At 47.2% G+C, this 27,192-nt stretch overlaps 9 protein-coding genes across 11 annotated transcripts; 5 read left to right on the top strand and 4 right to left on the bottom strand.

Moving 5' to 3' along the window:
• The first annotated feature begins 338 nt into the window (after positions 1–338).
• On the top strand, positions 339–1,759 carry LOC122614693 (troponin C). Its single transcript, XM_043789311.1, has 4 exons — positions 339–496; positions 634–808; positions 869–1,120; positions 1,652–1,759. The coding sequence occupies exons 1-4, from the start codon at positions 485–487 to the stop codon at positions 1,678–1,680; spliced, it is 468 nt and encodes a 155-aa protein (XP_043645246.1). The 5' UTR covers positions 339–484; the 3' UTR covers positions 1,681–1,759.
• A 1,471-nt stretch (positions 1,760–3,230) lies between these two features.
• Positions 3,231–8,893, top strand: LOC122613198 (glycine-rich cell wall structural protein). 2 transcript variants are annotated; one of them, XM_043787255.1, is made up of 16 exons: positions 3,231–3,442; positions 5,657–6,350; positions 6,415–6,546; positions 6,621–6,668; positions 6,759–6,791; positions 6,851–6,916; positions 7,020–7,124; positions 7,185–7,217; positions 7,272–7,328; positions 7,385–7,540; positions 7,598–7,660; positions 7,715–7,747; positions 7,808–7,864; positions 7,974–8,066; positions 8,167–8,211; positions 8,566–8,893. In XM_043787255.1, the coding sequence occupies exons 1-16, from the start codon at positions 3,428–3,430 to the stop codon at positions 8,775–8,777; spliced, it is 1,842 nt and encodes a 613-aa protein (XP_043643190.1). In that variant the 5' UTR covers positions 3,231–3,427; the 3' UTR covers positions 8,778–8,893. The 2 variants fall into 2 exon arrangements, with proteins under 2 accessions (XP_043643190.1, XP_043643189.1); XM_043787254.1 differs by having other exon boundaries at positions 7,706–7,747.
• Positions 8,894–9,039: 146 nt separating this feature from the next.
• On the bottom strand, positions 9,040–10,669 carry LOC122614083 (signal transducer and activator of transcription C). Its single transcript, XM_043788554.1, has 3 exons — positions 10,653–10,669; positions 10,058–10,600; positions 9,040–9,737 (listed from the first exon to the last, which is right to left on the bottom strand). Exons 2-3 carry the CDS (start codon positions 10,505–10,507, stop codon positions 9,072–9,074), a joined length of 1,116 nt encoding a protein of 371 aa, XP_043644489.1. The 5' UTR covers positions 10,508–10,600; positions 10,653–10,669; the 3' UTR covers positions 9,040–9,071.
• A 3,806-nt stretch (positions 10,670–14,475) lies between these two features.
• Positions 14,476–14,920, top strand: LOC122614738 (larval cuticle protein 1). The gene is made up of 2 exons (XM_043789385.1): positions 14,476–14,487; positions 14,582–14,920. Exons 1-2 carry the CDS (start codon positions 14,476–14,478, stop codon positions 14,918–14,920), a joined length of 351 nt encoding a protein of 116 aa, XP_043645320.1.
• A 1,416-nt stretch (positions 14,921–16,336) lies between these two features.
• Positions 16,337–16,768, top strand: LOC122614431 (endocuticle structural protein SgAbd-6; the record flags this gene model as incomplete). Its single annotated transcript, XM_043788992.1, has 1 exon — positions 16,337–16,768. A coding segment is annotated over one exon (393 nt), but the record flags the coding sequence as incomplete, so codon positions are not given.
• Positions 16,769–17,129: 361 nt separating this feature from the next.
• LOC122612882 (mitochondrial sodium/calcium exchanger protein) lies at positions 17,130–19,639 on the bottom strand. 2 transcript variants are annotated; one of them, XM_043786749.1, is made up of 8 exons: positions 19,355–19,639; positions 18,901–19,304; positions 18,496–18,849; positions 18,318–18,436; positions 17,830–18,064; positions 17,700–17,767; positions 17,420–17,644; positions 17,130–17,359 (listed from the first exon to the last, which is right to left on the bottom strand). In XM_043786749.1, exons 1-7 carry the CDS (start codon positions 19,585–19,587, stop codon positions 17,447–17,449), a joined length of 1,611 nt encoding a protein of 536 aa, XP_043642684.1. In that variant the 5' UTR covers positions 19,588–19,639; the 3' UTR covers positions 17,130–17,359; positions 17,420–17,446. The 2 variants fall into 2 exon arrangements, with proteins under 2 accessions (XP_043642684.1, XP_043642685.1); XM_043786750.1 differs by having other exon boundaries at positions 17,420–17,641.
• Positions 19,640–20,299: 660 nt separating this feature from the next.
• LOC122612883 lies at positions 20,300–20,938 on the bottom strand. Its single transcript, XM_043786751.1, has one exon. It carries the CDS (start codon positions 20,936–20,938, stop codon positions 20,300–20,302), a length of 639 nt encoding a protein of 212 aa, XP_043642686.1.
• A 1,945-nt stretch (positions 20,939–22,883) lies between these two features.
• Positions 22,884–24,703, top strand: LOC122612884 (cuticle protein CP14.6). Its single transcript, XM_043786752.1, has 4 exons — positions 22,884–22,921; positions 23,374–23,552; positions 24,047–24,122; positions 24,208–24,703. The coding sequence occupies exons 2-4, from the start codon at positions 23,377–23,379 to the stop codon at positions 24,361–24,363; spliced, it is 408 nt and encodes a 135-aa protein (XP_043642687.1). The 5' UTR covers positions 22,884–22,921; positions 23,374–23,376; the 3' UTR covers positions 24,364–24,703.
• A 56-nt stretch (positions 24,704–24,759) lies between these two features.
• On the bottom strand, positions 24,760–26,996 carry LOC122614430 (odorant receptor 47a). The gene is made up of 5 exons (XM_043788991.1): positions 26,906–26,996; positions 25,790–26,068; positions 25,544–25,733; positions 24,875–25,490; positions 24,760–24,810 (listed from the first exon to the last, which is right to left on the bottom strand). Exons 1-5 carry the CDS (start codon positions 26,994–26,996, stop codon positions 24,760–24,762), a joined length of 1,227 nt encoding a protein of 408 aa, XP_043644926.1.
• Between the last annotated feature and the right edge of the window lie 196 nt (positions 26,997–27,192).

Here is a 27,192-nt window from a genome sequence, read left to right as displayed (position 1 = left end):
TAGTGATTTTCCCGCAGTGCTGGGTAAAAATAGTCACTGCTAAGCTTAGCAAACCACTACAAAATCGTATTGGGTGGGTGGATGTGGATCGTCTGCTCTTGGTGGCGGTGGCATTGGTGGTGGTGGTGGTGGTGCTAATGGTGCGGGTTTCTGGTGGCCAGGCGCAGTAAATTCGGCAATGCTCAATGGTTTTACAGTGCTTTTCGTATTTTCTTTTTTTCACTCCACGAAAATTAGAAACACATTTTAAGATTTCCACAGGTTCGTGTGCGCGTTCACTTCTTTTGTTTATTTCGCCTGGTTTTATTTTCGAAATGCTGCCGAAAACCATAAATTAGCTTGTTACTTTTGGAATGCCTGGCGTTGTGTGTGGGTGTTTTCTGTTTTCCCTGTACCGGAATCTCAAGAGCCAAATGAAGAAGTGGGGAACTGATTCAGTCGTTAGCGGTGATCGATCTGGTGAACAACTAGCACAGGATTTAACATGGAGAACATTGTGAGTGCAACTGGATTATAGAAACCCCTAGGGCAAACACCTTGCACTTCAAAAAAGTGTTATGGAACAGAGAAAATCCGAATCACGGATTTATACCATTTTTATTCACTGAACGCATCCCTATGCTTTCTCCGCAGGACGAAGACCTGACCCCCGAGCAGATTGCCGTTCTGCAGAAGGCATTCAATAGCTTCGATCACCAGAAGACCGGTAGTATCCCCACCGAAATGGTGGCCGATATCCTGCGTCTCATGGGTCAGCCCTTCGACAGGCAGATCCTTGACGAGCTGATCGACGAGGTTGATGAGGACAGTAAGTATTCGAGTTCCATATCGCCCTGTGTCCAAGCTAACCCACCTCATTCTCTCGCAGAGTCCGGTCGCCTGGAGTTCGAGGAGTTCGTCCAGCTGGCTGCCAAGTTCATCGTGGAGGAGGATGACGAGGCCATGCAGAAGGAGCTGCGCGAGGCCTTCCGCCTGTACGACAAGCAGGGCAATGGCTACATTCCCACCTCCTGCCTGAAGGAGATCCTCAAGGAGCTGGACGACCAGCTGACCGAACAGGAGCTCGACATCATGATTGAGGAAATCGATTCCGACGGCTCTGGCACCGTTGATTTTGATGGTAAGTGCGCGGACCAATTAGCCGCCGTCAGTCGGGCGATAAAGATCTTGGATTCCTTGGCCCCCTGCCAAGGTATTTTCCACACAAATTATATCAATTTGTTGCGGTGGAGCGCACCACCCCCCGCCCCCAACCCGCTGACGAGGGGATACGCCCTTGTGGTGCTTTATTTATAGTTCTTTAGATCTTTACTCGGAAACAAGTAGAACATTTTGCCCCAGATTTCAAGGGGCTCTTCACCACTCCCATTCCAAAACCAATTTACTTTCTAATTTTCCGTCTTTTATAATTTGAACGATCTGTGTACCAGTTTTTAACAAATGATAGTGTAGTGAACTGGATTAGCTTTACTTCTTTTCGTATGTTGCATTAATAACAATTCTTTCTTTTGAGATATACCTTAATATCTTTGTTATAATTCTGATGTATTATTTGGCAGGGATCAACGCTAGTATTATTATTCAACCCATAATTGGAACACCTTTAGCTTTCGCCACTCAATTAATTATCTTTTTCTAATTTCGTTTTCAGAATTCATGGAGATGATGACTGGCGAGTAAGCATTGTGGACCCATCGCATCTCAAATTGTCTACCCCCAACACCCGAGGCTTGAATAAACGTTTTGTATTTGATTTCTACGATTGAGTAATCATAATTACGCTATAAATAATCCGCTCGTTCAGGAACTGCCTGAGTAGGAAAACCCCAAGCGCGGCCAACATTCTATGGCTGCAGTGCATCTGCATCCGAGTTGAGTCATCTTAATTGCCGCCCTCTGGCGTGCGGATTATTATTAAATTTCGATGTTTGTGCAATGGGCTGGGAGGGGGCGTGGCCCTCTGCTCATTTGTGTGTTAATTTGGCAAGGCCACGCGGCGTATGAGTGATGCATGTTGCGCATACGCAACGTGGCCAGATGCATGTGCGGTTCTTTGTTTGAGTTCATTCTCGGCGCGATCGCTGGCCGATCGCTGGCAGTGCGTGCACATTCCTTTTGCCACTTGGCTGGCGTTCTGGTCCGCACAGCTGTGACCATCCCAAGCAGAATGAGGCCCACTGACAACCTGCTAGATGTTTGCCTTTCCAAACAGCCATGCAGCTACCTTCAGCTATCTATGCATGTGGCTGACAAATGTCAATGAGCATTCTCCTTGTTGCCAAAAGATGTCAAGCATTTACGCTAAACTTGGCCGCCGCGACATGCGGCGAGTTTTCCCAAAAGCAGCGAAAAGAAGCAACTGCCCTTTCTGAAAAGTTTACGAAAAAAGGAGAAGGGGCTGGGGCAGATCGATGGGATGTTGGGGTTTGGATGTTGGATGTTGCCACCAAGTGGAGCAACTCGTTTTGCGCAATGTTTAGTCTTTCGGCCGCAGGGTGTCGATATTAGTGGTATTTATTGCCGCTTCGAAGCCAGTTTTCAGTTTTTACCCAATCATTAGGTGAAAGGTCAAAGACTGGACCTGGACGCCCTGCGAAAGAGCTCAAAACGTGGCGGATTGTGTGGAGTGTCAGATTTATTGACATCCGCCTGGGCAGACTTCTCAATATGCGATTCTTGACACCGAGCGCATTAAAACGGTTTCCCAAACGTGCAATTCAATGGAGATGAAGCTGATGCTGAAGCTGAAGCTGAATGATGATGATGCGCTCGAGCGTTGAGGGTTTCGATTGGAATCCAATTTACGAGCACCACCACCATCACCAGCAGCAGCAGCAGCAGCAGTTGCTTGCTAATTTTTACCCACTAACCGAGGAGAGATGTGGCTGAGAGCGTTTGTTTAACAAGACAAGGTACATTGAGTAAACGAGATGCCGCCGTTGAGACAATAGTCGAACTGCATGGCTCGCGGATGAGGGGCACCACCTCCTCCTCCCTTTTTCGTGCGATTGTTTTCTGCCCCAGCTGGAAACGGAGCCTCAGCCACCACCACCACAGCTGCACACGATTGCAATAAATGCCATAAAGTATCAAAATCTCAGCACTCGCTCAAATCCGAGTTCCAAACTGCAAGCTGCAAGCGGCAAGCTCCGGCTGCAGTTTTCGTTCATTCCATTCCATTTGATTGCATTTGGCGCCAAACCAAGTATAAAAGCTGGAGAACCTGGGCTGCGATCGGCACACAAGTACCGTGACATTCGAGGAGCCACCACACGACACGCGGAGGCACTGCATCGCTGGTGCGCAAAGGATTCACGTGGATTACCTCAGCTTTGTGGATAAATTAATTTGTGGATAATTCGTGGGTGCGCCAAGGATTCTTCCTACTAGTTCTCGACTGGAATCCAACAATCAGAAGATTGCTGACATGGCTCTTAAGTGGGTAAGTTCGGTGACAGCGAAAAGGGACAATGGGATGGAAAATTCCAGAGATCCAAGTGCTCAATTGATTCGGAAGAGTCCTTTAAAACTATATTTTTTTAAAAAAGCCTTTATTTTGAAATGCTGTTATGGCCAGAACATACTAAATAGTTTAACAAATTTATCCTGAAAAATATACCTTCATGAGATAAGGACCTCTACTCAAATATTAATTCCGAAAATACTTTTGAAATATAAAGTATCAATAAAGTTAGTTTCAATTATTGAATATAAAAGCTATTTTCATATTTCCGTTTATATTCTTATCAGATTTAATTGTAAAATCAGAAGTACGTTATTGATCTAGGTTTTGAATAATTATTTGTCTACTATTTCCTATATACAAGCTCCTTTTTTTTTTAAATACAATCTAATGAAAACATCATAGGACTTCAAATTTAATTTTCATTACTCTATTTAAATTTAGTATATGTATTGTTGAGAATTTTTCCTTACAATTTAGGTTTTAAACAAATGTCTTAGTGTAGAGAATTGTCCCATCAAAAATCAGGCTTAAATTGGCACAGGAATGTCGAATGTAACTTTACAGCTTTATCAAGAAAAAAACAGATTTCAGGAAACTTGAAGTTCGTTAATTATTTAAGCAGTGTGTTGTCCAATCTCAATCCGGCAACTCATTAAATTCCGCGAAAAAGAACACCTTTAAACAATAGACCAGTGGAGTGTCCCATCTCGGAGTGCTAAATAGCCAAGGGTTTCCCCATTGCACTTAGCATATCCGATTGTCTTGGAAAGAGCGAGTAATCCCCGCGAAACGCATAAATTAACAGCCCATTTGCAATCGGAGATGGCGGATGGCACGCAAAGTTGCCCAAGATGGATCTTGGTCGTGGCCGACCCGCCTCCAAAGCAGATCATCGAAATGGAAGCAGTGGCGACCCAATTGGCAGCCCATTTGCAATTACCGCAATTATATTTGCGCTTGCGAAACGCTGTCGAAGATGTCTGCTAGGTGGTCACGAACTCCAAGAGGCTCCCACAGACTCCTCGAGGCATTCCGGCCCAAGGGGCAGGCGTTGGTTGTGTGCGGTTGCATGTGCCACAGTCGCCGGATGAGTCAGTGTGGCAAATGTCAGAATTTCCACAATATTACAATGCTCGGCGACAAGTGAGCTCATCATCGCGCCAATCGATGGAGCTGTTGGGTTTATGGCCTAGTGGAATCCGTAAACGGTTTAAACTTCAACTTGACACTCGTAGCTCGTGGAGCAGCCCCATCTCCTCCGCTCCGCTTACCTAACCTTCCCAGCCTGCGATTCTCTGCGGACCCTCGGTTCACACGCTGCTGCATCTTCAGACGTCGTCTGTCTAACAAGAAGTCCATAAATATCAGAGTTCGCCTCAGGCTGAGACAATGATGAGCCCGATGGTGATAGTCGAGAGTCCGCGCTGCACTTGCAGCCTTAATGGGCGCCGACGATCGGCTGCAACAATGGAAAACGTGAGCGGATCGGATTGCGCCGCTCTGTCAATGGCCGAGTGCTTCATTGATGAAATGGCCGACATTTGGCCACACTCTTGACCCCTTTGGAGGTTCCGAGCGGGGTCATGGTACCCACTTGGCCGAGATATGTAACAGGGCTTAGTTAACAGAATCAATTCAAGGTTCTTAGTGGTACAGAATGCTTAAGTTAAAGTTATCGCGTTCAAATTTGGTAGATTAAATTTGTTTTTTTATGAGTAACCTCTTGGTATTTTAGTATAGTTCCTTTAGGCACTAGCTGTTAAACTTTAAATGAACATTTATGGCAAATAATTACTATCATAGCTGCTATGATCTTCAGTTGTAAAAAGAACCTATGTTCAAATGAGACATTTAAAATCGTTAAAAATTAGCTCGCGTAAGCAGTAAATATTTATTTGATTTCCACTTTTTATAGCGGTCATAAAATAACTATTTCATAATTTGTGAAGATTTTTGTGTGTCGTCTTCAGATTTATGAATTAGCCACAGTTATAGAAGCCAAATTTTAGCAATTAGCCACCCATAGGATTTTTCATTGGTATTTATTTTGCCATAAAATAAGAAGATTTGCCTGAGGCCAATTGAGAGCGTGGATCGCGATTGAAAATGCTAGACTCGGATGAACTTTCCATGTGCTTGCATAAATTTGTAAACTTACCAGGCAATCCCTACCTGCGCCGATCTTTTCAGGCTCTGGTGGTCACGACGCTGGTGGTTGCCCAAGCAGCCAAGCTGGATAACAACTACCTGCCTCCACCTGCAAGTGCGGCCAGTGCGGGCGGCAGTCCGGGAGCAGGGCTCCAGGGACCAGGAGGTGGCTTCGGCGGAGGTGGCGGCGGTGGGGGATTCGGTGGAGGCGGAGCAGGTGGTGGTTATGGAGGAGGCGGTGGCGGCGGACTAGCTGGTGGCTTCGGGGGAGGTGGTAATAACGGACTGGGTGGCTTCGCAAACGGACGACCCATTGCTCCTGGCGGTGGTGGTGGCGGTGGAGCACCCGCTCCACGCCCCAGTCCGGCAGGTGGTGCTGCACCAGCTTCTGGACCTCCCATCCCGATTCTCTCCTTCGTCAACGAGAACGACGGCGATGGCAACTACCGCTTTAGCTACGAGACCGGCAATGGTATCAAGGCCCAGGAGGAGGGCACCGTCAAGAACAAGGGCTCTGAGAACGAGATCCCCTCCGTGATGGGCTCGTACTCCTACACAAATCCCGAGGGCGAACTCGTCGAGATCATGTACACGGCGGATGAGAATGGCTTCGTGCCCTCGGGCAACGCCCTGCCCACTCCACCGCCCATTCCGGAAGCGATAGCCAAATCCCTGGCTGCCCAGGGCATCTCCATTCTGCCGGGTGGCGGATACAGCGGAGGTCCTGGAGGACAGGGTAAGTGTCTATGCAAAAAGCCAATACACTTCTCTACCATTTCATTACTCACTTTGGTTTGCAGGCGCAGGTGGCGGCGGAGGTGGTGGCTCTGGATATGGAGGCGGATCAGGATTTGGAGGCGGTGGCGCAGGAAGAGGATCCGGTGGAGGCGGAGGTGGCGCTGGAGCTGGTGGTGGCGGTGGATATGGAGCAGGTAAGTCATCAATTCCAATCACATTTGGTTCTTAGCTTTGGTTACTTCCCAACTTTAACAATAATTGTTTTAAGGAGGCGGCGGTGGTCGCGGTGGAGGACCGGGAGGTCCAGGAGGTCCAGGTAAGCAAATGGTTTCTTTAAAAAATGTTAAAAGTGAAAACCCCTATCTCTTAATAAAACAATACTTTGTTACTTTTTTTTTATTACCAGGTGCGCCAGGTGGCGGCGGATTTGGAGGTCAAGGTAAGTCATAACTTGGATAATGATTACATTTGGATCTAAGCTAATTATTTATTTTTTAGGAGGTGGTGGAGGCTATGGAGGAGCCGGTGGCGGCGGTGGTCGTGGCGGTTCTCCAGGAGGTCCCGGTAAGTCTATTATTTAATCCCATTTCTAGATGAACTTTGTTCTTTCTAAAGAAGATCCGTATTTACTTACTTATATTTATATACTTTCATTCATTTTTTTTAGGAGCACCAGGCGGCGGCGGATTCGGTGGTCAAGGAGGTGCTGGCGGCGGCTATGGAGGCGGCGGCGGCGGAGGACGCGGCAGTGGTGGCGCACCAGGAGCTCCCGGTAAGTTAGCGAAGTGTTAATCTATAGACACTCCAAACTAATTACTCTCTTCACCTGCAGGATCACCTGGCGGAGCAGGTTTCGGAGGTCAAGGTAAGTAATTCCGCCTTTCTTTGCGTTTCACGTTAAAAGTATAACACTTTGTAGGTGGTGGTGGAGGATTCGGAGGTGGCGGCGGACGTGGCGGTGCTCCTGGTGCTCCCGGTGAGTTCACGATTTCATTCACTTTCTTTTGGAAATAACACGTTGTTTATTTTCAGGATCACCAGGCGGAGGTGGATATGGTGGCCAGGGAGGAGCTGGCGGCGGCTATGGAGGAGGCGGCGGTCGCGGTGGAGGTGGTGGTGGAGCACCAGGTGCACCAGGAGCGCCAGGAGCTCCAGGATCCCCAGGAGGTGGCGGATTCGGAGGTCAAGGTCAGTTATAATAAGACTTTCCGTACATCCACTTTATGAAATCCATGCATCTTGTAGGAGGTGGTGGCGGATACGGAGGCGGAGGCGGCGCTGGTCGCGGAGGTGCCCCAGGAGCTCCAGGTGAGTAAATGATATAAATGGATTGTTATCGAAAATAAGAAAAAGTTAATTTAGGATCACCTGGTGGTGGAGGATTTGGCGGTCAAGGTAAGTTAGCACAATGTTATTCCAACTACAGGTGTTAAGTGCAACATATTCACTTCGTAGGTGGTGGTGGCGGATACGGAGGAGGTGCCGGTCGTGGTGGTGCTCCAGGATCTCCAGGTGAGTAGATTAAGATATCTCTCTAGTGGCATGATGTTAAACATACCATCCCTCTTTAATTACACTGCGCAATATATGTTATAATAATTACACAAATATTTATTCTTAGGAGGTGGTGGCGGCTTTGGCGCCGGCGGTGGTCGCGGTGGTGCTGGTGGAGCTGGTGGAGCCGGCGGAGCTGGAGGAGCACCCGGTGGACCCGGTGAGTATCCATGCCTTCAGTGATTAAGAGTTCATTTGGCTATCCTAATTGGTCAAAACATGTAGATGGGAACTAATAACTGTTCTCTTTTTCAATGTAGGATCTCCAGGCGGACCAGGTTATGGCGGAGGTGCTGGCGGCCCAGGTAAGAAGCATAATAGTCATCAACTGGCTCCTACAATCTGTGTGGCTTATTGCAACTGCACAGCTTAAGTTAGTCTCATTCATCTTCATGAGAAAATGCTGTGAAGAGCTGTATTTAACCAGTGATATTCCCACACATTTCAATTTTTTTGCCAAGCCTTGGTTTGTTGTTTTACCCACGATCTAGTAACGAACATTCATGAATAAAACATTTTGGCTGAAAGCGGTCCTTTTGAAGTCGCCAGATTAAAATAATTTAAAGACTGCTTTAAATAATTACAATTACTGTCAAATTACAATCTGTTTACATAAGTTAAATGCCCATCTAAGCACGATCGTTTTAATTGCTTTTCAGGAGGCGCCGGTGGACGTCCAGCAGGTCCAGGATTGCCCGGCAACCAGTACGTTCCACCGCCAGCTGGTGGTGGAGCACCCGGCTCGCCAGGCAGACCAGGATCAGGAGGAGCACCCGGCACCGGATCGCAATACATTCCACCTCCGCCGGGAGCGCCGGGCGGAGGTCGCGGAAACGGAGAGTTCAATCCTCAGACGGGCTATAGCTATTAACAGCAGACTAAATTCCGAACGCCAATCAAATCTCTCAAATCGAAGAATTTCTTTCACTAAACAATTAATTTATTTACATAAGCTTACCTCCCCTTTCTTCTCCGACAATGTGTGTGTGCAACTATCGAAATAAATGATTATTATAAAATTGTATCTTTGATTGTATCATTCTTCCCCATCAACTTGTGGAAATTAAAACAAGCAGGTGGACTTTTCAGATGCATGTATTTCATGCCTTTGAGTTGCGACTACATCGTTAAACTAACCAACCGTTTAAATGACATTAATTCGTTTTTATTTCTTTGGCGACTTCTTGAAGCGCCTGCCGTACTGGTTATAGCCATAGGGATCCACCAGGTTGCTGGGTCTGCCCCTCAGTTGTTGGGTGATCAGCGCCTGCTGCTGCTGCTCGTTCTGCTGCTCCTTCTGCTGCTGCTGCTGCTGTTGCTGCTGTTGTTGCTGCTGCTGTTGTTGCTGTTGCTGGTTGAGATTCTGCTGCTGTTGTGTCTGTTGCGCTGTCAGGTTGCTGCCAAACGATTGCTGGCCAAACTGTCCGGCATACTGGCCGGGAAAGTTGCCGGAGTGCAGCTGATTGAACGGCTGATCCGGTTGGTATTGCCCGGAGTTCGGCTGCTGCTGCTGCTGGAATCCGCGTTGCTGTTGCAGCTGTTGCTGCTGCTGCTGCTGCTGCTGTTGCAGCGGGGTCAGCGGCTGTTGTCCTGGGAGCTGGGGACGAAAGGGGGCGTTGGGCAGTGGGGGTGGCAGCTGGCGGAAGGGCGTCTGGTATGGATTCAGGTTGGGATTCAGCAAGCCCTGCTGATAGGGCTGGGCACCCGCGAAGTATTGCGGCGTAGATGGAATCCCCGTGCCCTCCGCTCGGAATCCGTTCTCATCGGCGATGTAGCGCACTGTGATGGGTGTGCCCTCCGGCGAGGTGTACGAGTAGGATCCCTGAATTACCTGTCCATTCATAAATGAAATTCTTGAAAAATAGCACCCAAAAGCATGAAATGCATTTTGTAGCTATGAATAGCTACACGCCCAAAAGATTGCAACGAAATTGTGTCCTCATTTGAATCTTATGTTCGTTAGGTTTTTTTCTTGTTTGGAAACTCTATGCCTAAAGAACTTTTTCTAATAAAAGAATAACCTAAAAATTAGTTGTAAGCATCAACGAACGCATCTTAACAGAAGGACACAATTTTGCAGTAATCTCTACTGTAGGATCATTTAGAAGTCCATCCTCAAAAGGTTCCTGACCAGGGGAAACAGCAACCCACCTGTGCCTCGACGCCCTCACCATAGCCCAAGTTCTTGACGTATCCCTGTGCCTGGGCAGTGGTTCCGTCGGCCGACGAGTATCCGTAGGAGAAGCTTCCATCCAGATTGAGTTCGTTTTGGTAGGCGGTGATGGGCACGTAGTTCTGTTGCTGGTACTGGTTGTAGCGGGTGTAGGGGTTCTGCAGAGCAGCTCCAGTGAGCGGAGGTGCCAGCGGGTTCAGCGGATTCCGCTGACCAGGAAACAGGCCCTGACCCTGGACGGGATTGGGCTGGCGCCGCTGGAAGGGATTGGCTGGCTGTTGCAGCGGCTGGAGCGGCGGCACCTGCGGACGTTGTCCCTGGAAGCCGGTTCCAGGCAACTGAGCCTGGCTGGCGGAGAACCAGAGGCTGGCCAGCAGACAGGCCACCCAGCGGAGGTGCTGGAAGCGAGGGGCACGGGGTAGCGACATTTAGGCTGTCAGTGGGCAGGTGCCGTGGATCATAAATCTCGCGAACGGAGCACAAATTACACGCTCGATAAACCCGACGATTCACTTAGGGAGCTGGGAAAGATTCTGTTAAGCTGCTGAGCTGCTGAGAGATTCGAGCGCGTACCGAAGCAAATCCGTTGCTGCCACTGGAAGTCACTGATCGAAAGCCGTGCCACGACTGCAATTGCGGCTCCCACCGGCGGCCGTATTTATGCGGTTCTCGATCGCCGCTTCTGGGGGTTCGTCAGGTGCTGCTGGAAGCCCTAAAGCTCAGCTCAGTTATGGTCAGAACAATCGGCCGCTTCCTGTGCCCTGGCCTGGCCTGGCTATCGGCTTCTGACTGACCATCTCGATGGCAATCTCGCGGGCGGCCAGTGTAATTTATCTGCGTGTTAACAAGCCGCTGGGTGGCAGCTTTATTGGTTTTTTATCGGCCATTGACAGAAGGACAAACGAATTTCGTTTGGCTGCGGCTTTTGCTTGGGCTGATTGATATCTTCATGGTGGGCCACCGGCCTTCTTCCGCGCACTTGTTTATGAGCCGGCCCCCATATGCAAATTCTGGGTCTTTTTGCTCCAGCACTTGTCTTCGCATCTGCCGCGAAGGTGTTTGCTTGAGTTATGTGCTGACAGTGCATAGCCCCTCAATTTCCCTTGGTCAAGGTGGAAGTCGGACCTCAACTTGGCCTACAAACATCATTTGTCAAATGGCATACTAATCAAATGAGATACTGCCTATCCCCAGGATAGCTTGAGAGCTTCTCGGGCCCGGGGTGTTCCATTGTTCCACGCTCCAGTGGGGTTAATCATCAATCTCTCTAGGCGGCTGGGATTGCTCATGTCTAGGTGTGATGTGGTCGCCATCACTCATTTGCAACTGCCAAGTATCTGACAGATACATTTTCGTTTGTCATCAGTGCGAGCTGCCATTAAAAGTCGAACATGTCTTGTTCCATGTTCAGCTCCATCTATAATTGCATATGCTAATTCTGTGGATGTTTTCCATTCCGCAGCAAGGTCAATATTCGCGTCGGGGTTATGGGTCACCACGCAATTGCGAGATTATGCTTTTATTTAAATCTAAGCATGTATCTCGTTTTCCGCCAGAATAAGTCATCAATTGTGTTTTTGATGGAAAGTTATGCGAATAGTGTCAGTTAAGCTTAAGGTGCCTTGGTAATTTGGGAATCTGCCTAAAAGCCGACTAGCAATTTGTAGTTAGGAAATATTAAAGGTGAGCCAAAAAGTAGGCTACACAAATATTCGAAATCCAAATAAGTTCCACTTTCGGCACTGACGACACTTTAATACGCTTCGCTAGGAAATTTTAGCACATGCCAAGCAAGACAATTTAATAACTAATGGATATTTTTAGTTTGGACATAAATTGTTAGGATATAAACAAAAGAGTTCTTATGGTGTTAAAACAGTTCAGTTAACTACTTTTAGCTGCTTGCCCTCTTATTTTTTTTAACTATTAATAAAATGGGTATTAATGCTTTTTAACTTTTTAATTGACTATCCTTTTTAAAAGTGCCTTATTTTGGTAATATTTTAGATGCATAAACCATACATTTAATAGTATATTTCTAGCTGGGTTGTCGTTTTATAGCCCATATATGGGGTGTCAAATCAGCGACCGTGGGAATTTGTTAAGTAGTTTAAAGTTCTGCTAGTTTGGTTATCATTATTTTAGTTTGGACACAAATTGTTAAGATATAAAAAAAAGAGCAGTTCGGCTAACTACTTTCAGTTGCTTTTGCTCTTCCATTTGTATCTATTAATTCAAGTGGGTATTATACCTTTTAATTGCTTATGATTTTTAAGAGTGCCATATTTTGGTAATATTTTAGATGCATAAACCATACATTTTATAGTATATTTCTAGCTGGGTTGTCGTGTTAAAGCTCATATATGGGGAGTCAAATCAGCGACCGTGGGAATTTGTTAAGTTGTTTAATGTTCGGCTAGTTTGGTTACCACAAGCCTCTTGTTTGTAATCCAATTTAAAATTGTAATCTTTTTTCTTAGTTTCCTAAAATGAAAAATGACGCCTACGCTTGGACAATTTTTTGACCCAATGAGCAGCACTAAAACTAAGTGCCAAATATTAATTATAAAAGTGTTTTGGTCCATATTGGCCAACATGATGATTGATTTGCCATTTGAATAATTCGCAAACTTCGGGTATAAATAGCCATAAAACAAAGCGCCAAAATGCGGGAAATCGAGATGCGGGGAGCTCCATAAAAATGGCCCGCCAAATTTATGCAGAAATGTGAGACACAACAAGCGCACAACAAAGCAAAACACAGCACCACACAATGTGGTTGTTGGCCGATGAGCAAACCACATTAAAGACGGGTCGGACACTCCTCCCACGACTCCAACTCCAGCTCCAACTCCGACTTCAACTGCGAGTGAACCATGTCTATGAGCTATGGGCCTCAGCCCCAAATCCAACTGAAAGTCGGACGGCGAAGGCGACGGTTATTAATCGACTGCGGCCAGAAATGAGATGGTTTAGATGTTTCTTACTTTGTAGAGTGGGCCTGACATTTTGCAATTGCCAACTGCATTAGTTAGAAATTATGGCCGCCAGCGGGGCTAATTGATTCACTTTGTGGCAGTGCGTAGTGCGACTGCGGATCGGGGATTCCATCGGCAGGTTCCGGCTGGCAGATCGTGGCTAAAGGTTAGAGTGTCGCAGCTCTGAATTATGACCTCGTCGGCATTGCGGCTGCTTCATTAATGAGTTTCCACTTCTGTGGCAGGCGCGTCAAATGCCGCTCTGCAAAGCCACACTCGAGAAAAATAGAACTCCATCGTTTAACAGTTCTGTTATTTATATTTTTGAAACATGTTCATAAATCATACAATTGTCACGTCACATGAAAATATAATTACTATTCGTTCTTACATAAAACAGACAATCAAGTAGCAAATAACGCAGCACAGCTTAATGTGCGATGACATTTATATATGTATGTTTATAGTTATATTTATAGTTAATTTAGAAAATCAAGAAGGCTATAAATTTAAAATGTAAATTTATATTTCGTTTTATGTTGTATGTCATAAACACGAATGTTCCTATATAATCTTAAGACCTAATCCAAATAGACCTTTTGTTTCCCCAACTATTTCTCCATGTGCACACTTGCAGTCGTACCTGATTCCGCGGGATTTAAACCAACTCGGCGACTGGGGAGCCACCAAGAATCAATTTATTAACACGTTGCCCCAGAGCCTGGCCGTTCTGGCAAGTGGAACTGGAAATTGGAACTGGGCGGGCCAAGGCAAATGCCAAAATGCAACTTCTGCCGCAATGTGGTGCCGCTGCTGGTGGCGCAGCTCAGTTGCGAAATTGCTGGAAATTATTATTGAATTCTTTTTGTCTTGCCGTTTCCAGCTTGCCGTATGCCGTTTGCCATAAATGTTAGCCGCTTCTCAAAGGCCCAGAGGTGCCCACCCACTGTATCAACGTGGCTGGCTGGAATTTGCATGTGGACGCCATGTAGAAGTCAGGTGGAGCCGTCGTTCGTTACCATTTCTGCGCCTTTCGCTTGCCACAAACTGCCGCAGTGCCGAATTGTGACAAATTTTATTAGCTGCTGCACCTTTCGAGCAGAGCCCACGAACCCACGCGATTCACATGTGGCTGCGATGCTATCTGCATTGTAAACATGACAGTTTACCTGCTCTCCACACTTCTTAATGGCCATTTGAATTGCAAATCTGCGGTTCAACAAACCCCAGAAATGCGAGAAACACGACCCGCTACTTTCTAGTGACCTCAATTAAAAAGCATCTGGCGTTGCATAACTTTGGTCCACTGATTGGTGGATTGGGTGGAGAAATGTCTCTCCCTAGAACTGGGTTATCGTCTAACGGAGTGCTATAAAAAGCGCAGAATCTTTCCTACGCGCTTAGTATTAGCATAAATCATGTTCGCATTGGTAAGTGGCGGATGGCTCATGAATACCCTGGCGTTAAGTGACTCCACATCATTTGTCTTCATGTTTTTTCTTTTATTTTTTTGGGAACTTCCAGCTATTGATCTTGACTGGCTGCCAGCTGCTGTGGAGCGCGCCCGCTGAGAGCACTTCCATTAACGAGCCGGTGCCAATCCTCAAATCGGTGGCCGAACAACTCACCTCGGGCTCCTACCTATTCTCGTACGAAACCGCAGATGGCACCTACCGCGAGGAGCTGGGCATAGTGAACCGCGATTCGAAGAGCTCTGGTGACGATCTCGAGGTGTCCGGTGTTTATCGCTATATCGACGACTGGGGCCAGGAGGTGGAGGTGCGCTACACGGCGGACCAGAATGGCTTTCTGCCCCATGTTCGGTACACCTCCAAGGGGAAGCCCGTAAACCATATCGCATAGAGCCATTACCTTTGATGGGCGCACATTCTTGAAAATGTTAGCCAGACAATTACCAACAGAGCGGCGATACAGGGAATGCCCGGCTTTTCGGGTCCAAGGAGCGGCACACGGAAAGAAATATATAAAAAACAAGTATTATTATAAACACATAAGCGATAGAATCTTATTTTATTTATTCACTATATAAAATGTTTTAAAACTTCACTTTAAATAGTATCATTTATCATTTTAGATAAATTTTTTTGATATCTGAGAAAAAAGATAGAGAGACATACGAAAACGTGTTACGGAAAGTCTTCGGGTTTTGTATAATTTGAGTGAATACATTTTTTTGTGTGTCAAGTCCAACAGCTGAATTTGGATCCCCTTGCTCATCGCAGAGCTATTTAATTTGCGTCCGATCTCTGAAATTAGTTAAGCCGTCAAAGTTATAAACTGTGGCAGCAGCGCAGATTGGCCTTTTGCCAGATCGCAGCCAAATGTCGCTGGGTGCAAGAAATGAATTAGTATTTATCACCCCATGAAGTATCGTTAGTTTCTAGCCCCGGAACTGCCGATGATTGAGTTAATGGCGCCGCAATGTAAATGCAATTGCTGATGCACCCCATCGCGATTCCGAATCGAGTCATTTGTCAGCGGAAGATGCTCGATCGATAGTTACAGATATGGGTACATCGACAGATAGATAGATAGATAGATACATAGATAGCTAGCTAGATAGATAGATATTCGCCCTGGGCAGGGGCTACACCCCAGCGTGGATCAGAGCATAAATTGCATCGAAGCTGACATTTTACACATTTCTGGGATTGGTGTGGAGTAGATTGTGGTGTAGAGTGCGAGGTGCGACTGATTAATCGCGGCACCTGGCGAGTGGGTGAAGCCGCACAACGTGTAAGTTATGCAGTTGCAGAGGCCGGTAATGTGGCCGCCGAATGATAATCGGTGTCATCAATCGCCAGGTGACTCAGATGCCGCCAGCATAGTGACATATTTTCGAAACCCGCTCTCGAAAACTGACCCATCCGAGACCTTGACATTTGGAGCGAGACGAAGTGATATTATTGGAGCTTTTGCGGACGTAGAGTCCGCATAAAACGGGATGCAAACATGTTTAGCATGTTTAAGCGAAAGAGCCGAAAGAGCTGGATGTGGTCGAAATACTGATGGAGGACTGAGTGGACTGAATGGACTGAGTGGCTATAAAAGCCAACTGGCCGATCCACTTCCAGTTCACACGCGCTTTAACTCTCGCTTTCTACGCTCCCCAAAAACTCAACCAAAATGTGCAAGATTGTAAGTGGACCCAAAAGAGGATTATCAGTTCATATATCCATTAAACTGCATACTATAAGCTAAAGTGGAATGTGAAGCATCTGGGGATTTGGACTCGAACAGGATAATGAGTGATTATATTATGATCTCCTGCAGCTTCCCCTCTTCGTCCTGGCCGTGGTGGTGGCCTGCTGCCACGCTCTTCCCGTGGAGCCCGAACGCGAGCCCGTGGCCATCCTGAAGTCCGAGATCAACAAGCATGAGGATGGCAGCTATGACGCCGCCTACGAGTCAGCAGATGGAACCTCGCGCAGCGAGGGGGCTGTGGTGGTGGACAAGGGCACCGACGACGAGGCTCTGGAGGTCAAGGGATCCTACAAGTACATCAACGAAGATGGCCAGGAGGTGGAGGTGTTCTACACGGCGGGAAAGAACGGCTTCGTGCCCTACGGCAGCATCATCAACCCGGAAATCACAGCCGTCGCTGAGGCAGCCAAGGATCTGCCCAAGGAGGTGAAGGCGGAGAAGCCCTAAAGAGTGCTTCCTGAACAAGATCTCGTAGAAGTTAGTAAGACAAACGACCAGTTCCAAGTATTTTCACTTGGCAATCTAAAATAAAAACCAACGCGACTGCGATGAAGTTGTTTCAATCTGTCTGTGTGTTCTTCCAATTCGCATTCATTTAGTTTGCCCATTTGCACATTTTAGTTTACTCAGCATTCGAAGATGCACAGGGAAAAGTGGGAGCAAACTAAAGCCATCTTATAGTAAAAAAATCATTTTTGATCTGCGCTTCACCTAAGGTATTTTTCCTAGTGCACAGGGACATACATTTTAGTTTACTTAGCATGCCAAGATGCACAGAGAAAGGAGGGAGTAAAGCCATCTTCTACTAAAAAAATCATTTTGTATCTGCGCTTTACCTATCTCGTTCATTATTTTTGTCAGTGCACAAGGGACATACCCCGCTTAAGAGACCTTGAAACCAGACCCAAACGTGGCACAGTATCAAAGTCTGGGACGTCGGATGATTGAGCACAGGTTTGGCCACTTTGCGGCACAGTGAGCCCTGGGGGCATCAAACGAGAGAGAGACACCTGTTTCAATACATCATTACACGCTTAAACATCGTCCATTAGCTCGAATCAAAGACGAAATGAAGATCTAACGAACAGGGAACGTAAGAATGAAATTGGTTATATAATGAGGCATAAATCATCTCACAATTTGCATATTTTGTAGGTTTCCTGTTTACACTCCGTATGCATGGATCTGGCCCTTCTCCAGAAGAATCAGAACTCCCAGAAAGAAGATGTAGTAGGTGACGAGCAGAAAGCCACAAGCTCTTCGCAGCTTAAAGTTGGTGGTTAGCACGGAAAGCATCGAGAAGCCCATTCCGACCTCCAGGAAGATGCAGACCGTCTCTCCAAACTTACCTTCCGATGGCTGCTTTAACTTTATCCCTTAAGAAACTTTATATCGCATCATTTACTGTACTACTTACGAAAATATTCTTGGGCGCTTCTACAAACGAGTTCACCACCAATGGCATGGCCAAGAACACAAAGGATCCTGCAGGGAAAGGAGGACCCATTTAGCCTTCTTCAATATCAATATCAGCTATGACTACCCACCAAATACTGGTGCCGAGAAGGTGGCCGTCATGGCCATGCGAGGCCATCCCTGGTGGGAGAGTGAGAGATTCGCCACCAGGTCGTTGCTACTCAGTGCCCAGCAGATGGCCGTGGTCAGCGAGAACTCCTGGCTCACTTTCAGGACGGTCGCCATCGTGAAGAACATGGCGTTCACCTCGGTGGTCAGGCAGAAGATCAGGAAGACGGCGGCCAGGAAACCCATGCTAGATGTGAACTGTAAGGCAAACTTAATTTGGTTATCTTTGTCTTATCAGAAAGTGATCAACTAAAGTCTCATTTCATTTTCGCAACACTGAGACGACGTCATTAAGACGGAAATGAGTTATTCGAGATGAGCTGATAAACTAGCCTACTTCTGTAGTCATCCCCATATATAGTCATGTGCCAATATTCTTAGTCATTTAAGAAAACCTGTTATACACTTGGGAACGTGCCTGAAGTATGCGCTAGAAATACCGAACACTTACCCTGAAAAACATGGGCGGGGTGTCAGTGCGCGTGAGGAAGAATATCATGATGGCCACAGGCACCATGGTGATGAGCACAATCATGTAGACGGCAAAGCCCGCAACGCTGTACCCCCGAACTGAAACAAAGATCGTGAGGTGAAGGAACGTCTTTCTTTAAGATTAGGTAGCCTCTTACGTATGATGTAGGCCATATAGGTGGGAACAAGCAGCACCTGCATGTTGAAGAGCAGCTTGGACCATCCGTACAGAGGCGCGTTCATGTCGACCTTCGGTATGAGTAGTCTAAGCAGCATATCGATGGGCTGCTTCACTATCAGATACAGCTTCACCAGGAGGGTTCCACGGTGGAAGCGATCCTTGTCGAACTCGGCGACGGAGTTCCAGAATTGCCGGAACAGCCGCTTATTTCGACTTCCGTGACCGATGGACGAGCGGTCGATTTCCGGGCGCGTCAGTGGCAACTCCTTCTGCGGCCGCAGTGCCTCCAGCTGCAACGCCTCAGCCACATTCAGTTGTCTTTGCTCCATTTCTGATAAAGATTCTCAAGCTTATTTTCTTTATGACAAAATAGAGAACTCACTTTGAATGCGGGCAATCAGCAAGTGCTGATCGACGATGGTCACCACCACGTAGCCCACGAAGATGAAGGCACTGGGCAGCGCAGCTACCCAGCTGATACCCTGGGGTCGCTTGTGGATGTAGTCCATGTAGACCGTGTTGAGGAACAGGAAACCAAAGTCCCGCAGGTAGGTGTTTGGCTGCATGTGGAAGGGCTTGGTCAGGATCACCAGGCCGGCCACGAAGAAGTGCAGGAACATGGTCTGCGCCATGCACGCCAGGAAGGAGTACTTGGAGCCCTGCATCCTCGAGGCGATTGCCGTGAAGAAGTCCGGTGATCCGCTTGCCACGGCCAGCACTGTGACTCCAGCCGTGCTCTCGTTCATTCGCAAGAAGTCCGCGATCACCATCAAAGTGGGGCAAAAGCTGGGGGAGAATGTTCAACCATTTTCATATCACTGCCGATAGAAACTCACTAGTTCTTTATGGTTATCTGCATCATCCAGAAGACGTAGACGGCAATCAGGAACATGCCCAACACGCTCCAGAAGGAATTGAAGCTATTTCGGACGTCCACCTTGCAGTAGTGCCATGCCAGGTAGTTGAACAAGCCCATATTGATCAGGCAATCCGACGTCTTTCGCACAAAGTTGCACTTCTGTGACTCCAGCAGGTCGTGGACCATGGAGCAAGTGGTTTCCTCACGCATTTTGAACTTGCTATACAATTCCCCTAACTATAAATTCTTGAGAGGTGATCAAAATCCCTTTCTAATGATGTTAAAATAAGAGAATGCTTAAAGTTCTATCAAATAATGTCAATTTTAACTTGTGAACTCTTGAAAAGATCAAGCTATTCGATTACAGAAGTTTATTTGTTGCCAGATTCTATTTTATGTGGTTTGCGCAACAAGTAAGCGCCTTTACTTTGATTAAAAAAACAATGTATTTTAAGTCGTTAATAGAGCTCAGCTTTATAAGATGCATAAAAATGTTTTTGCTAAAATGCTTTTAAATGTTTAATTTTGAATGTTCTAACAGTGTTTTGTTTTGCCGGATTACTAATCAACGAAATATCTTCATTTGCTTTGTGCTCACTTAGACGTTCTCGATTGAGTCAATCGTTAATCTTTCTATATTCTGCAATAAAGTTATAAGCCAACAGTTCGATGTCGGTGAGATAATATTTCTGCGGCCAGCTTTCTGCTTAAATTAGCACTAACCATAGCGAAATTTATGACAAGCATTTATATGCAGCACGGAATGCGCATTTCACATGCAGCTGCTGTCGTCCATTTGAATCGAGAGAGATGCGGATTTGAGATAAGGAATCGGTTTATTGCTAGCCAGTTAAATTAGATCGCACTTGCTTTTAAATTAAACAATACTTGGGTAGTCTACTAGTCTAGTTTCTAGGGGAGCTTAGGCAGTCTTGGTCTCAACCTTCTTCTCCGTCTCCGTCTCGGCCTTGACCTCCGCCTCGGGCACGGCGTCGAGGACCACCTGGACGGGCACCACCTGGGACTCGGCGGGCAGGGGCTCGGACTTCTCCACCACAACCGACTCCTTGGCCACCACAGGCTCCTCCTTCTCGACGGGAGCGGCTTCCTTCTCGACGGCAGCCTCCTTCTTCTCCAGTTCCTGGGAGCGGGCCTTGCGGTACTTCTGCTCGTCCTCGGGAATCTTGGGCAGCAGGGCGGCTGACTTGGCCAGCTCGGTGATCTCCTTGGGGATGATGGTGCCAATGGGCACGAATCCGTTCTTGCCGGCCGTGTAGTGCACCTCCACGGTGTTGCCATCGGCGTCGACGTAGCTGTACATGCCGGAGACCTCCAGAGCCTCGTCCTCCGTGCCGGCGTTCTCGATCACGCCCTGCTCCTGGCGCATGGACTGGTCGCCGCCCTCGTAGCTGAAGTGGAAGGAGCCGTCGGGGTTCTTGTTCGTCTCGAACTTCAGCACGGGCACAATCTCGCGCTTCTCGGTGGTGCTGTCCACCTGGCCAATGCTGGCGGCCAGGGATCCACTGGCCAGGGCCAACAAGCAGAGGGCGATCTTGAACATTTTGGTGGCTTCTTTGTGTGGTGGCTGGTGAGAGTGGAGGAAGGGATTTGGTGCTTTCTAGGCGGGAACCGACGGACGACTTGGCTTGCCACATCTGCCATCCACTTTATATACCGGCGTTTAATGTGCGCAGCAGCCGCGAATTAGCATCTTCCAGTCCCATTACGCCATAACCGAAAAATACAGAAAAATACAGAAATATACAGAAATATAGCCAAAACAAAAACGAAAGAAAAAACGGAAAAAACACAAAAGAAATTCTATGGAAGCACGCAGAATGTGTCTTAATAAAACACTCACATCTTAACGACACCATTTGCATACGAGTATCTGTGACTCAGCGACTTGGCTTAAACGTAAGTCACCACAAAATAAACAGAGGTCAAATGATGATGGGGCACTGTAATGAGATCGATTTGGGCCGGTTATCCGAAATTCCAGCAATCGCAAAAAAACCCGCCAAGACGGCTTGATCTTCGTGTCCGAGAGACGTCATAAACTCGTTTCGCATTCGCTGGCAGTCAATCCATCACTTTGAGTGCCCGAAATATCCAGGCAAGCTGATTGATTGCCAATGTTTAGGAAACTGCACGCGATTAGCATAGTGCTACATAGTGCTCCAAACTACACACGCTCAGCAGACAAAGGGGCATAAATTAAGATATAGTACATTTGAGGTGCGCTTAAAACAAGTGCATACTCATATATCGGTTTCGGATTCGAATCGCACGCGATCCATCAGTCATCAGTCATCACACGGGAAACTACTTGGCCACCGTGAGTGGCTGCGAAAAACATCGGCCAGTTGTGAGTAAGCCAAATTGTATGTCAAATGTGAAGAATGCACTCAGCCAGCGGCACACAACTCTTCCTCTCGGCGAAGAGCTGCAATTTGAAAAGCGGCCCGAAGGCCAAAGCAAAACGCGGGCAACCGCGAAATTGGCCAAGTAACTCGGCAAACCAACGAAAGGGAAATCCAAACCAACGGGTGGCGGGAGTTGGGAGTAGGGAGTTTGCCTAAAATCTCGGCCGATGTTCATCATCTGCTGTTCGTGAGCATCTGCCAACGCCGCGCTGGCTGGATGTTGGCAGCAGTTATTGCTGTAATTTTTATGAATTGCAACTGACATTTCCTACACGCTGGAAAGTTTAAAGTTTAAGCCGAAGAAAAACCAGCCTTAGCCGGCCGGCGAAAATGTGCCAAATGGGAGCGAGTTACTGGTGCAACTGGGAGTGGTGCCTGTTGCTTGGTATCTGGTGCCTAGTCGACCTGGTCAGCGAAATTGGCCTAAAAGGGCAGGCTCAGCCGGTCTACATAGGGTGAACAAAGACAAATAATGCACTTTAACGATGCATTGAAATGGACAAGCTGGCTACGCCCCATCCCGCGGCCCATTCAAATGTCAGTCGGCAGAGATTCGATCTCCACTCATTGGCAGGCATGTGGCCAAATGGCCAATTCATCAAATCAAAACCAATTGCAACATCTGTAATCTTTTAATTAATATTTGACTTAACGAATTATTGCACCCAGCCGAGCATCCAGCGGGGGCACTAATCAAATGAAGTTCGCATTGCTAATTCACATAAATTACACCGCGGAGAACCGCGATCTGCGAGCTGTGAGCTGTGAGCTGTAAGCTGCATACGCGGCGTATGCGCAACGCCCATTTGCATTTGAAACTCGTTGCGCATACGCTACGTGGTGCACTGGCAGCGACGGCAGCTCTTCCGATTCTGTTGCTGTCAAGCAGACAAACACTGTTTGTTTCCACTCCCGCTCCTCCTGCCCTTCCAGCCGCCCAATCTGGGCTGCTGCACTGCATCTGGCTGCGGATGCTGCTTCTGCTTCTGCCGCTGCTCTGCTTCGAGCTGCAGTGAATGCGGTTTCGGTATAAAAACGTTTGTGGCAACTGCAGCCAAGTCAAAGCACTTTTGACGAGCCTCCCAGCGCAGTACCAGCTATCAAACCGCGAATCCGAAGTGAGTTTGCGTTCTAGTTGCGGTGGTGAATCCTTGCAGACAGGATCACACATATACACAGCTCGAACCTAAGCAAAAAGTTACGAACGAGTGCAGAGACAAGTGCGGTTGATCCTGCATAAAGGATACACAAAACTGAATTTTCAAAAGATCAAAGCCATCTCCTGGACTTAAAGCGTATTTTCGGATATTTTTCCCACGATCCCCACCATCATTGGCATCATAATTCCGCAGAACTTTCAAATCGCAAAAGCCAATCGGAGTTTATCAGATACTAATTGCCTAGCAACGAGTTTGACATTCAAAGACAACGCCGGCGGCATCTCAATCGAGCACCAAACACTGAAAATCATACGCCAGACAGCAAACACCAAACACCGCACCTCATCTGCAGTACTTACTTATGACTCTATTCAACCACCGCACCGCCCTCTTCTCTTTCGCCCCTAAAGGTCATGACGCTCACCCACGCCTCCTCCGCCGCCCTCATCTTGGCCCTCTGCTGCCTCAGTTTCATTCAGGCGCAGCCACAGCGCGGCATTCCCCCACCCCGCGGCAACTCCTTCGACGCGAACGCGGTGATCCTCAAGCAGGGCTTCGACCAGAATCCCGATGGCTCCTACCAGTACAAGTAAGTGGGGTCCATGGATTTGGGATACTGCTATCAGTGCAAGTAAGTTGGAGCCATGGATTATGAGTATCCCATAATCCAGGACTTTGAATGGGGACAACCAAATCGTGTCATCTTACTAGGAACAATCTCAACTTAATGTGAAACAATTTCATTTAGGATCAAACTAAGAATCTAATCTGAATGAATTGGTGTGCGAGAAGCTTTGTGGAATCAAGACTTTTAAACTGCAATTTCCAAAAACGAAAGTCATATTGATATTATCATGTTGAGTTTCAATATAGAATTTCAAACTAACACAGTATGAACATAATCTACAGTGAATGTAATATAATTTATATAAAATCTAAAAACACATAGCACATACTTTTCTGGCACTTTTCCATTTATAGCCTGCTCCAGTTGCCTTTTATTATTGTTACACTACAATTACTTTGATACCTCATGCAACATGATTTCTACTGAGAATCAACTTGTATCTTTAAAACTTGTAGCTACGAGACGAGCAACGGAATCCGCGCGGATGAGGCTGGCTATCTGAAGAACCCGGGCAGTCAGATCGAGGCTCAGGTGAGTGCGCTTTTGGGTGCAGCACGCACCACGTTGTAGCCTACTTATGGGCGGTGCTGAAACCCTCTGTCCCACTGCCCTCCAGGTTATGCAGGGCTCCTACTCGTACACCGGACCCGACGGCGTGGTCTACACCATCACCTACATTGCTGATGAGAACGGATACCGCGCCGAGGGTGCCCACATACCCACTCCTCCGCCGGTTCGCGCCGCCGCCGCTCCCGGAAGATTCTTCAAGTAATCCGCTCCGTGGTAGAATCGTGTTTTAATTCTTCATCGTCAAGCTCAAGTTGGCAATCATTTCGTTGTGGGTCAGTGCCGGACTGACCGAAAGTGAACCAGAAACAGACAGGAGAGGGAGCAGCTGCTCGTTGGAGGTCCATCATCCCGCCCAGAATCATTTCCCTCTTATATCCCGCCCCTGACAAATCTCACTTCCTTCGTGCTTCATCTGTGCATTTCTACAGCCAATTCGCATTCTACGTTCTACATTCTACATTCTACTTAGTGCTTAACGAACTTCGTGTGAGATTAACATTTGTAAATTACGTAAGATCGATTGTTAACTGTCGTACGGCAACGCATGCTCAGCAATAAAACAAAATTGCACAAAAATCAATTCGAAGCCTTAAACCATTTAGGAGAACGATCTCAGCATTGTTATGTAGGACATCGCCGTGCGGACAATCTGAAAGCGGAAAGATAGACAATGGAATACATCTAGCTTGTACCAGAGAGTTGTAATATCCCACCGATGAGAAGGCCTCCATGTTGGCCTCGAAGAAGTAGCCCGTGATGCGGAATCCCCGATGGGCCCGCATCATGCTGATCAGCAGCGATCGGCAGATCGAGGTGGAGGCTCCACCGGCACCCAGGCTCTCGTGCCAGGGACTGTCGTAGATGGCCCACTCGAAGGTGGCGCTCTCCGTCTTGAGGTTCTCCCCGCAGTAGCAGTAGATGTAGGCCTGAATGATGATGGTGGCTATGAAGGAGGCGTAGTAGACGCCCTCTGACTGGGCAAAGGTGATGGAGAACAGGTAGCCCAGCATGCAGAGTTGCAGAGACGAAATGAAGAACTGGGCGCAGATGATCGGCTGGTAGCACTGGTTCAGATCGCTGCACATGTCCAGGCTGGTCTGGTACAGGGCAAACACCTTGTTCAACGTGGCCTGCGACTCCTTGAGGGAGCCGCCCCTAAATCGGACCACCTTGTACTGGGCGATCTTGAAGAAGGCGCACAGGTTGCTGGTGAACGAACAGAATATGGTGTCCAAGCTGACAGCAGGTAAGACCACTCCTGTAGAGGCGAAGGCGCTCCACACAAAGCTCAGCACATAGTTGCGGATGATGTGGATGTTCCAGGGAAAACTTTGGGAACAAACCCTGAAAATTTGATCATCGTGTATATCACTTGTACATACAGACAGGGAAAGGGCAGCTCGGGCTCTGCATGACCTGACTGCCAGTAGCTGAAACCCATCCTCACAAAGGGCAGAACACTATTCAAGGCCCAGGCGAGAAGAAAACAGGTCCTGAACAGAGTGCACATGCGTTGGTCCTGCTTGTTGGCTGCGTTGAGGATCTCTGCGTACTCCTCGCCCTGGTCCGCCTCTTCAAAATAGTAGATTGAAAGTTACACATACTGGGAGCAATCAGTTGTAGCCTACCATTCGACATGAGCAAGCGAAATTTGTCAATGAGGCGCTTGAAATCGCGACGCAAGTACAGAATCATGCTGAACTTGAACAGGCCCAGGATGGTGATTAGCAGGGCCACCATGGCATCGGCTAGCTGCATCACGTTCTTCCAGTTGTGGAGCACGGCCGCCAGGATGAAGGGGAAAATGGCAGCTATGCCAAACACGTTCATCGCTCTGTAGGGGCGCTTCCACATTTCGCGGTTGTCAGTGAAGAGATCGAACAGAGAATGCATGGTAGCTTTTTGCCCTTAATCCACTCACATTTGGTATCGGTGCCACTCACGCGGTCACGGCGGTACTTGCAAACACCGCTCAAATATTCGGTGTCTGCAGCACCTGGTGGCGCGCACCGAATCAATGCGGCACCTAGGTTACGATCACACTCGCCACTCATAAGAAGATAGGAAACCATGCAGAAAAGGCAATGCCAAAAGGAATGAGTGGCAAAAACACTCATTTATTTCTCGGAAACACCCGGGTGTCTGGTAGACACTCCAGTGCCTGTGGTAGCATAATTCCTGAAAAACGAAATATATTATGCCCAAAATCTGAAGATAGCCTCCTTTTTTGCATTCTTTTTACAAAAATTTAAACAACGCGAAATAGACTTTTTTTTTTATATATTATATTATTTACTTTGTTAAAAATTTTAATATTTGTTTCTATAAAAGTATAGTTTTATAAAAAAATAATAAAAAATTAAAATAAATAAAATAAAATTGTTTAAAAAAAAAACAAGCGAAAAAACGATAGAAATAGAATAGTGTTAATAATGTATAAATATTATTTAATAATATATAAGATTGTTTTTTGTTAAGACATTAGGTAGATCAAAACGCAAAAACATGTGCCCGACCTTTTTCTTGGGTGTTCCCTTTCACCCTTCATTTCTGAGACCGTCTCGCTTCCACCCATACAAATTGTATGCATACAGAAAAGTACCTGCGGCCGATCGTTGCTTGCGCGTCACTCACCGAAATTTGTTGCACAGCAGACACCGGTGTTTTGTGCAAGTAGCAAAAACCCGGTAGCAAACACCGGTGTTGTCTTGCTGAATAGGTGTCTACAACACCGGGTGCTGAACACCCGGTTACCGGTGCACTAGGTGCCGGTTGCTGCAGTTCCTGGATCGAACCCAGAGGCGATGGTCTTCTGCACTTGCAGGAACTGTCCATGTGACAAGGGTAATCGGCTCACACTAACAAGTGTTCGGCCAGCGGTTTAGCTTTCATTGACCAGGAATTGCAGGTGAGCAAGCACAGCTCTTTAATACCCTTCCTTATTTCACTACACTTACGAATGCTTAATACGTATGGCTGAGGTATTTTTTTTAGTCTTGTTAAGACTGCTGGATAATCAAAACATAAACTT

The sequence above is a fragment of the Drosophila teissieri genome, chromosome 2R (assembly GCF_016746235.2).
Source record: "Drosophila teissieri strain GT53w chromosome 2R, Prin_Dtei_1.1, whole genome shotgun sequence".
Lineage (NCBI taxonomy): Eukaryota > Metazoa > Arthropoda > Insecta > Diptera > Drosophilidae > Drosophila > Drosophila teissieri.
The sequence above is the reverse complement of the archived record's forward strand: the minus strand, read 5'-3'. Positions and strand labels throughout refer to the sequence as shown.

Bases quoted from the DNA above. Each gene is read 5' to 3' on its own strand.
- LOC122614083 (XM_043788554.1), bottom strand. From the start codon at position 10,507: ATGTCGCTACCCCGTGCCCCTCGCTTCCAGCACCTCCGCTGGGTGGCC. The intron at 9,738-10,057 runs GTGGGTTGCTGT...ATGAATGGACAG, and splicing joins GTGAGGGCGTCGAGGCACAG to GTAATTCAGGGATCCTACTC.
- LOC122612883 (XM_043786751.1), bottom strand. From the start codon at position 20,938: ATGTTCAAGATCGCCCTCTGCTTGTTGGCCCTGGCCAGTGGATCCCTG.
- LOC122613198 (XM_043787254.1), top strand. The intron at 7,541-7,597 runs GTCAGTTATAAT...TGCATCTTGTAG, and splicing joins TGGCGGATTCGGAGGTCAAG to GAGGTGGTGGCGGATACGGA. The intron at 7,748-7,807 runs GTAAGTTAGCAC...TTCACTTCGTAG, and splicing joins TGGAGGATTTGGCGGTCAAG to GTGGTGGTGGCGGATACGGA.
- LOC122614430 (XM_043788991.1), bottom strand. From the start codon at position 26,996: ATGGACAGTTCCTGCAAGTGCAGAAGACCATCGCCTCTGGGTTCGATC. The intron at 25,491-25,543 runs GTATGTACAAGT...TTGTTCCCAAAG, and splicing joins GAGCTGCCCTTTCCCTGTCT to TTTTCCCTGGAACATCCACA. The intron at 24,811-24,874 runs GTGGGATATTAC...TTCCGCTTTCAG, and splicing joins ACATGGAGGCCTTCTCATCG to ATTGTCCGCACGGCGATGTC.
- LOC122612884 (XM_043786752.1), top strand. From the start codon at position 23,377: ATGACGCTCACCCACGCCTCCTCCGCCGCCCTCATCTTGGCCCTCTGC. The intron at 23,553-24,046 runs GTAAGTGGGGTC...TAAAACTTGTAG, and splicing joins GATGGCTCCTACCAGTACAA to CTACGAGACGAGCAACGGAA. The intron at 24,123-24,207 runs GTGAGTGCGCTT...ACTGCCCTCCAG, and splicing joins GCAGTCAGATCGAGGCTCAG to GTTATGCAGGGCTCCTACTC.
- LOC122612882 (XM_043786749.1), bottom strand. From the start codon at position 19,587: ATGCGTGAGGAAACCACTTGCTCCATGGTCCACGACCTGCTGGAGTCA. The intron at 19,305-19,354 runs GTGAGTTTCTAT...ATTCTCCCCCAG, and splicing joins CAGATAACCATAAAGAACTA to CTTTTGCCCCACTTTGATGG. The intron at 17,645-17,699 runs GTAAGTAGTACA...ATAAAGTTAAAG, and splicing joins AAGCGCCCAAGAATATTTTC to CAGCCATCGGAAGGTAAGTT.
- LOC122614693 (XM_043789311.1), top strand. The intron at 809-868 runs GTAAGTATTCGA...ATTCTCTCGCAG, and splicing joins CGACGAGGTTGATGAGGACA to AGTCCGGTCGCCTGGAGTTC. The intron at 1,121-1,651 runs GTAAGTGCGCGG...TTTCGTTTTCAG, and splicing joins TGGCACCGTTGATTTTGATG to AATTCATGGAGATGATGACT.